Source organism: Passer domesticus, unplaced genomic scaffold (assembly GCF_036417665.1).
Source record: "Passer domesticus isolate bPasDom1 unplaced genomic scaffold, bPasDom1.hap1 HAP1_SCAFFOLD_84, whole genome shotgun sequence".
Taxonomy (NCBI): Eukaryota; Metazoa; Chordata; class Aves; order Passeriformes; family Passeridae; genus Passer; species Passer domesticus.
Genome location: NW_026990181.1, coordinates 259,986 through 268,340, shown reverse-complemented (window position 1 = coordinate 268,340; position 8,355 = coordinate 259,986). Strand labels below are relative to the sequence as shown.

At 58.8% G+C, this 8,355-nt stretch overlaps 1 protein-coding gene and 1 long non-coding RNA gene across 2 annotated transcripts; both read left to right on the top strand.

Annotated features, from left to right (window-relative positions):
• Nucleotides 1-378: 378 nt before the first annotated feature.
• LOC135293171 (maestro heat-like repeat family member 5) lies at nucleotides 379-5,991 on the top strand. Its single transcript, XM_064407164.1, has 14 exons — nucleotides 379-404; nucleotides 983-1,008; nucleotides 1,768-1,974; nucleotides 2,216-2,279; nucleotides 2,393-2,678; nucleotides 2,863-3,011; nucleotides 3,254-3,401; nucleotides 3,617-3,804; nucleotides 3,887-4,024; nucleotides 4,303-4,417; nucleotides 4,589-4,726; nucleotides 4,927-5,103; nucleotides 5,231-5,386; nucleotides 5,545-5,991. Exons 1-14 carry the CDS (start codon nucleotides 379-381, stop codon nucleotides 5,989-5,991), a joined length of 2,265 nt encoding a protein of 754 aa, XP_064263234.1.
• Nucleotides 5,992-6,192: 201 nt separating this feature from the next.
• Nucleotides 6,193-7,528, top strand: LOC135293185 (uncharacterized). The gene is made up of 2 exons (XR_010355303.1): nucleotides 6,193-6,299; nucleotides 6,610-7,528. It is a non-coding gene; the product is annotated as an uncharacterized LOC135293185 (long non-coding RNA).
• The last annotated feature ends 827 nt before the right edge of the window (nucleotides 7,529-8,355 follow it).

The following is an 8,355-nucleotide window of genomic DNA, read 5'->3' as shown; positions in this document are numbered from 1 at the left end:
GCAGCTCGTGTTTGTAGGGACCCGGGGCTGCACGCCCAAAGCGACACGTGGGCGTGGGGAAGGAAGTGACACAGAGCTGGGGGAAGGAAGATGAGCTCGAGCTGGAGTGCCTGTGCTGCAAGGAGCAGAAGGAATTCAGCCTTGCCAGGGTTTCTGATGTGTGTGTTGGTGTTCTCTGGGAAATGCAGACATTTGGGGAAGTGTCTTTGGAGGAGAGGAGCTTGATTCTCAAGGAAACTGCTTCCCCAGGTCCCAGGGTCAGAATCCCACCTGCTCTACCCTGGCTAGATGTTTCTTTTCACCAGATGGAAAGAGGGAAGCTCGAGTCCTGGATAATTTCAACTGAGTTATTGCAAGGTGCAAAAGTGATAGGAAAAGATGGAGGATAAACTGAGGAACGGACGGTGAGTCAGAGGGACAGCAGGATCGGGTAACAACCAGTTAGAAGGACACCAGGGGAGTGCAATGTCCTTGGGGAAAGTTACTGTTTTTAAGCACAGCAGCAAGTAAGAGGGGCTAGGTACAAAATGACCCAACTCGTGGGTCATTGGAAAGTTCGTGGGGAGGGCAAAAGGTGGCGTGATACATGTTGAGGGGGATGGGGAGGGGAAAAGTTTTTACAGGAATAACTAATGAAAGATACAAAGGGTACAGGTGTGAAAGGGAGTACAGCATTTGAATCAGCATTTGAATCATGGGAAAGGAATGAATTTTCCCTAATGTAGACAATGGTGCTTTCCCATGTTATTCCTGAAAATCTGGCTTTCTCACCCCCAATGCCCATGCCCAGGAGCCCCCAGTGAGGTAGGTGCAGCTGTCTCCCTTTGGCTCCCTGCGCTCCTTTCAGTCCTTGAGGCCCCTTGCACTTGGCAGAGGAGCAGGGAAGGGGGAAGGATGTGAAGAGCAGCTTTGACATCTGCCGGGCTTGTGGAGACCAAGCCAAGCACCTGTGGTAGGGTGTGTTCCCCCGCTTTGAGCACAGGTCTGAGACGGATCGTCTCTGTCCACGTGAGAGCCCCAAAGCTTTCATGGAGAGCTGTGAATTCAAAGGCCTTTATGCACACACTAATGCCACGTCCCTGTCTGCTGTGTTTTAACTCTTGGCAAGATGCATTCGCATCTTGCTTGCTGGAAGCTGCTCTGCTCCAGGGCCAGCACTGAGCTGGGCTGTGTGAGCCAGGCACTGTGGAGAGTCCTTCCCTGAGCACTTGGTTGATTTTGACGTGTCCCGGGCCGCCTTAGACACTTGGGGCAACACATTCCTTCCAATTGGAGGCACTTTGGGTGGGGTGGGGGAGGCCCCAGGGCACATGGCAGCGCGTCCGAGGGCCCTTTGTGACACGCTGCAGCACGGTCACTGTGGAACGGAGTTGGACAGGGTGTGCCAGCAGCCCTTTGTGACACACGCTGACATAGGTGCTGGTGGCGACGCGGGCAGGCCCCAGTGCTCGGTGCACACGATGGGACAGGACAGCAGAGAGTGGTGCTGTGAGGAGACCCCGCACAGCTGGCTCACCCCTTGCTGACCCGGAGCTTTTCTGAGACGTTACTCCTGTGGCTGGCCCTGCGGCCAGACTGCAGGACTTGGTGACTCAGCGCTTTCCTGAGGCATCTCCCATCCCTGCGGCCGGTGCCCTCGTGGCCTGGCCGTGGGACTTGGTGACCTCCATCCCTCACAAGGAGTCTCCTGTCATTGCGACAGGAGCCCTTGAGACCAGAGTGCAGGACTTGCTGTCCTGTGGCCTTCCTGAGACTTCTCTGTCGCAGGCACCTGGAAGGCGCGACTGCTGCACCCGCTGACTTGGACCTTTGCCGAGGCATCTGTCTCCAACGTGCCCTCGAGGTCAGACAGCGGGATGGCAGGCAGAGTGCTCAGCCTGTTCAGGATGCTTCGGGGGAAGAAAAAGAATGGCGCTGCAGCTGCCCCAGCGCAGCAGCCTGCAGAGCCAGAGCAGTTGCAACCACTGCAGGACGGTGAGTGGCAGGGCTGGGCCGCAGGGCTGGTGCCTGCAGCCAACCTGGCCCCATCCCATCCCTGCCCCTCTGGACATGCCCATGGACAGGATGGAAGAGGGGCCAGGGCTGCCCTCTCGGTGGCCGTGCTCTGTCTCTTGGGCATCCCAGGGCTGTCCTTGCCTGGGGATCACAGGGCTGGGCTGTGTTCTCCAGCCTTTCCTGCAGCCCCTCAGCTCTGGCTGCACTTGCTCTTTGCCAGATGCAGGAAAGATGGGACACGAGAACAGGATCCCACCAGCGGACGCTTCCACAGAGCAGCACAGGTACCTGCGGCCATCCCGGCCTGGGCTGGGCCTGCTGGCACTGCTCGGCACAGCCCCGCGCTTGGAGCAGACCCTGGAACGTCCCTCTCTTCCCGCCCTTCCTTCTGCTGCAGGCACTGCGGAGGTTCCTGCGTGTTCGGCGCAGAAAGACCAGTGCCACCGCCACTGCGGGCACGGCCTGGTGCCAGCGCGGCGTCCTCTGAGCATGCGGCAACCTCGGACAGGGCAACAGCTGCGGGCCGGGCGAAGGCTGTCATGGCTCCAACTGAGGGCACGGCCAGCACAAACAGCTGGAAGCGAAGGACACCAAGGACTCGGGCCATCTCAAAGATGAACAGCACGGCCACTTGGACTGGGATTCCTGCTCCCATTCCGGATATTTTTTCATCTCAGCAGCAGGTAAGCATCCTGGGGCCAGGGCTGCAGGCCTCCCAGGATCGTGTGGCCCCTTAGGCCACGTCCCCTGGGTCCCCTTAGCCATTGAGGCCAGCACAGTGGGGTGGGAAGGCAAGCACTTCCTGGGGGAAGGTGGGCAAGTTGCTCCCTTAGACAGCACTCCAAGCTATCCCCATGCCTCCTCCAGGTGGCAGCCAGGGTGGGGGACATTCACCAGAGACTCGTGTCCCGTGTCACTGCGGACACGGGGCTGGAAACAGACTTTCTGAGCCTGGCTGAAGAACACCCTGCTAATGTGGTGATGAGCCTCCTGCGCTGTGCCCCATCCTGTGACAGGTATGGGGCACAAGGGCCTCAAGAGCTCGGTGCTCACCGGCCCATAGGACCCCTCACCCTGCACAGCCTGTCCAGAGGGGTCTGCCAGAGAGACAGGCAGAGAGCTCCAGGACCCTCGGGCCCCTCTGTTTCCTGAGCTGCTGCCATGCTCCCCCCCTGCCCCTCAGGGCACCAGGGCTCTGTCACCCGGCCCCACGCGGCTGCACAGGGCACGGTACTGACGTGCAGCTCTGCTCCCACAGAGCTGCTGTACTGATGTGGAGAAGCATCGGCACGTCAAGACCCGCAGTGCAGAAGGTGCTTCCAGCACTGTTCTCTGTGATAGAGGACAGGCCACTGTACAGTATGTTTTTCTACAGTGGGGATAACGAGGCCGTCTTTGCCCTGGCTGTGAGTTTCTGCAACTGGCCTTTGCTCACCCTCCGGGTTGCCTCTCCATGCTCTCCCTGCCCTGCAGCTCCCTGCCTCAGCTGCTGGGCTGAAAGCTGGGCTAGGGGCAGGCTCAGGGCCAGCAGGCTGGGTGCTCGGCCTGCGTTTCCCCTTGGGCCCTGCCACATGCACAGCTGGGCACTGAGCGCTGCTTCGGGCTGCTCTCTCCTTTGCAGGCAACTGTGGTGCTGTGGAAGATTGCCCACATGCCCGAGTGGCACGACGCAGTAGTCCTTCATTCGGCCCAGCTGTTTGTGGCTCTGCTCTTCCAAGTTTTCTCCACCACAGAGCAGATACCAGAAGAGGTTGAGGACTTCTGGAGAGCGTGCCAGGAGGAACACCGCCTTCCCACCAAGCCTAACAGGTGCCAGTCGCCCTGTCCTTCCCATGGCCCTGTGGCCAGGGCCAGTGCTCCCAGTGTGACCTGGCCTTTGCTCGGCACACAGGTTTGCAGTGCAGGCCGTGAAGGCTCTGCTCTGCCAACTGGGCTTTGAGAACAAGCTGGTGGCTCTGGAGTGCAAGCAGGTCTGGGACACCCTGCTCTGTGCCGACACCCAGCATTATGCAGTAGGTCTGCTGGCCAGGTGAGAGCCCCTTCTCCCCGCCACCACCACCAGCATTTGTGCCCTGTGCCTGGAGTGCCCCACACAGTCCCTGTGGTTTTGGGCCAGAGTGCCTTGCCACATAGGGGCACCCAAGCAGACTGGAAAAGGCTGGCAGAGGAGGGTGCCCGGGAGCAGGTGCCTCCCAAAGCACCCACGTCCCCTGGCAGTGCTAGGGACAGATCAGACCTCTGTGAGTCAGTCCTGGGAGAGATTTTCCTGCCTGGCTTAGGGCTTTGGTGCCTTTTTCCCCCTGCCAGGGAGATGCGCCGTGGCTTGGCCCCCTTGTGTTCCCGCATCGCCTTGCACCTGCTCAGCCTGCTCATCAGGAAGCAGCCACGCTGGCATCTGCCTGCCCTGGCGTTCTTGGTGGAGGTGAGCCTAATGGCCAGCGCTGCCTGGCTGAGCTGCCTCCCAGCTCTCTGGCCTCTGGTAGCTGCAGCCCCTGGGACGCTGCCTGTGCCCGCTGCTGCTGCCTGGGCCCGGCCCTGTGCAGCTCCGGGCTCCTGCTGGCCGGGTGCCCTGTCACTGCCCTGTGCATTTCAGCTCCTGGAGTGTCTGGACTTGAGCAAACACGGTCACAGTGCCCTGTCGGTCGTATCCAGGCACCTGCCCAGCGAGTGCAGGGACAGGCTGCGCCTGGAGCTCAGAGGCCTTGTGGTGCTCAGCAAGGAGCCCTCGCTGGTGAGAAGGGGGCAGTGGCTGAAGCCACACTGGCAGCGTGGGGCTGGGGAACACAGACCTTTGGGCTCAGCTGGCCTTTGGCACCAGAGGCAGCTGCTCCCAGCTCTCCTGCCTCCCGCTTCAGCTGCCCGAGTGCCCCAAGCAGCTGCTGCTGCTGCAGCTGTCCTCAGCTTCACAGCACAGCTTCGTCTTGCACACAGAGTGGAGGAATACGTGGCCTGTATCAACACCTGCTGGAGCAGCTGGCTGATCCTGATGCAGAGATGGTCGGGATGATCCTCTCCGTGCTTACATATATGCTCCAGGAGAAAGACCTCAAGATACCCGGCATCACCGCCCTGAAGCTGGCTGAACCACTCCTGCCACACTTTGAGAATGTAAGGCTCTGTGCCCCCAGCCAGGAGCACTCGAGGCTGCCTAGAAATTTTGTATCTTGTGCAGTTTTAGGCCTCTGCCCTGCTGGGCCTGGAGTAGTTGGTGCTGAGGTCTTTTTCTTTGTTCCAGGAGAGCAGCCATGTGCAGCTGCTCTCCATTCAGCTCTTCAGCAAGGTGATGGAGCTGGTAGTGGAAGAGGGCAAAAAGCCTTTGACAAGAATTGTGAGCCGCAGCCTGCTCCCTCTCTTCTTCTGCTGGCACAATGAGAACCGGCGTGTGGCCAAGGTGAGGCTTTGTGTGATGCTGCCACATCCCTGGCAAGGGGTTCGGCTGCCTCCAGCCCTGGCAGTTGGCAGGCTGCAGCCTTGCATGGCCTTGGCACAGGGACACAGGTCCTGTGCCCTGGGCTCTGGTTCCACCTCTGGCTGTGTGCTGCTCTCCAGGCCTCTTTGGAAACACTGCTTTGTGCGGCCCGGTTCCTGAGGAGGAGGGACATGGAGGAGCTGCTGAGGAAGGAGCAGCGGATGAAGTTTGCCGAGCACCTGGTAAGGAGAGCCTGGAAGCGCCAGCCGCGGGCTGGAGAAGCCCCCTGGCCCCGGTGCTCAGTGTGCGGGGCTGGCAGCTGTGTCCCTGCCCAACGCTGCCCCCGGGGCCGCCAGCCCGCGCCCCGCACGCCGCTCCCTGCCCTGGGCCGTGTGGGCTGGCTCGGCCGGTGCTGGGCGCAGGGAGCGCCCGGCCGAGGGGCAGAGCCCGTGCCGAGCCTTTGCTCCCCACAGCTGCTGCAGGACGCGAGCCGAGTGGCCGAGCACCTGCGCTGGGCCCTGCCGCGCCTGCAGAGCCCGCAGCGGCCCCTGCGAGAGGCGGCCGTCAGGATCATCGGTGAGCCATGAGCCCGGCGTCCCTCCCCGCCTCCCGGCCCGGCCGCTGCCCCGGCAGCGGGAGCCGCGCCCGGGCCGCTGCAGCCCCGCCCGCCCTCGGCGCTGCCGCCGCCCTCCCGCAGCCGTGCCCTCCCTCGGGCGGCAGCGTGCGGCAGGGCCCGGGCTGAGCCCTGCCCGGGGAGGAGGGCGTGCGGCCCCGGGGCTGGCAGCGCCCGTGTCGGGCAGCTGTGCCGCCTGGGGCCCCACAGCCTCTGTGTTGCCAGGGGTGGCCGGAGTGCTCCTGATGGGACAGAAGGAGGAGCTCCAGGTCCTCAGTGAGGGTGAGTGAGGGCAGCCGTGTGCCAGCAGGGACCGCCGGGGGCAGCTGCACATCCTGGCCCCGGAGCTACAATCCCTGCCCGGGCTGCCCAGGGCTCTGCTCCCTGTGCGGACCAGGGGCAGCGGGAGCAGAGCCCGGAGAGCTTTCAGAGACACGTGCGGGATGCGAGGCCAGCGCCTTCTGGCCAAAGCCCTTGTCAGCCGCTCACTCCTGGCCATGGCAAAAGCTGGGTGGGAAGGCCCTGGCAGGAGGCTTTGCTTGGATGCCAGCAATCAGGCCTGTGACCGTGGCACTGTTCCTTTCTTTTCCAGCCCTTCAAGCCCTGAGCGAATATGAGTGCCCCTCCTTTATAAAGCAATTTGTCCAGCTGACATTCGACGCAAGATCTGCCGAACTGCGCCTGCAGGATGGGAAGAACCAGTGTCCTTTGGCCACCCCCACTTCCCACTGAAGATGGGACTAACTGCAGAGCAGAGGGGACCAGCTGAAGCTGCAGGCCCAGCAGCTCTTGCTGGTCACAGCCGAGCCTGTGGCAACCTTCAGGAGCTCCTCCCTTCCTGTTGGTAGTTCCCTCCCTCTAGCCCCCAAGCCCTGCCCATCCCCTTTTTTCCCTCCCAGTTCACCCCTTCACTTTGCCTTCCCTTAATAAACACTTTGGCTTTTTCACATGACTCGTGGCTCCCTCTGTGGAGCTGAAGCAGCACAAATCCTGAGCCCAGGGACATGCAGGGCCCTGTTGCCATCCTCTTCCACGCCGTCGTCTGTGCACGGGCAGAGAGGAACAAGGGCAGCTCAAGCTGCAGAGGTCCCTGTCCTGCTGCTCCAGTTGCACAGCACCATGGAGTTGAAGGTCATGCTGAGCACACTGAAGGGAACAAGGACCCTGGGTTTTAGAAGAGCCAGCTTGAGTATGCTCTTCCATGGCAAACATCCACCGAGGGCAAAGGAGCTTGCGGTGCTTTTCACTACACCCGTCCTGTACTGAAGTGGCTGTTGTGAAAAATACAGCCAGCCCCATGAAACTTACCAGTGTGAAGAAACTGCTGCACAGCAACAGCTGAACTTCAGTGTGTCTGAGCCAGTGCTGCAGGCTCAAATGCTGCCAGCATTATCTCTGCACCCTGGGACACTTCCCGGTTCCTGTGCCTTGACACTGCTTTCCCATGGGGCTGGGGAAGGAGTTTGGCTCTATGAACTGCCTGGTGCTGTGAAACAGGTTCATTTTTGTCAGATGAGGTGATGGTGTGCACGTGTCCACATGTCTCCCTGCCTTAGTGCCCTTTGTGAGCTGCTTACTTCTGCTAGAATTTGTGGAGTGTTTAAAGCTTGCTGCCTTTTATTTCTTTGCTCCTATTCAGAGAAATGAGTTGTTGAAGTCTTTGAAATGTTCCATTTTCATCCTTATGCAAGATAGTGAGGAATGTCTTCTTTTCATCCCTTAGGTAATTCTTTGCTTTATTATTGCATGCAGTGAGATAGGATTAGTGTGGGTTACAAGTAGTAAGAGAATATGGAATAAGAGAACAATAAGCACAAGAGCAAAAGATAAAAATAGGAATTAACTAGGAATTAACTAGGAATTAACCTAGTAGTTTGATATTTCTATGAATATATAAAACACTTGCAACAATGCTTAAATCTCTTTTTCTTTCTGATAAAAAATGTGTTTTCAAGTATTTTGCATACAGGATTCCCCTGGGATGTAAGAACTTGAAGCATTTCAAGTCTGCAGCTTCAGGAATGAAATAAACTTTTGACTCAAGTTGTCAACCTGAATAAACTCTTAACTACCCCACAGCAATTGCAAGTTATAGCTAATAAGGATGGAATAGAAACACAATTGCTCTTTTTCCTCTTAGCATTTTCTCCCTGGCCCTATAAAATTTGGTTTTTTGACTTGTTCCTTAGTTTGCTTTCCAAACCATTCCATGTCCTCAGTAGATCTGGAGAACTGTCTCATGCGTAGATCTGAAGAATCAGTTTTGAATCTAGGAAATTAAAGGAAGAATCACACTTCATAAGCTTGGGCTTGGATTGAAAGCTTGAGATCATTCAAG

Excerpts from the sequence above, each read along its gene's own strand:
- LOC135293171 (XM_064407164.1), top strand. The coding sequence starts at position 379 with ATGGAGGATAAACTGAGGAACGGACG. Across the intron at positions 1,975-2,215 it reads GTTGCAACCACTGCAGGACG|ATGCAGGAAAGATGGGACAC; the intron begins GTGAGTGGCAGG and ends GCTCTTTGCCAG. Across the intron at positions 2,280-2,392 it reads GCTTCCACAGAGCAGCACAG|GCACTGCGGAGGTTCCTGCG; the intron begins GTACCTGCGGCC and ends CTTCTGCTGCAG.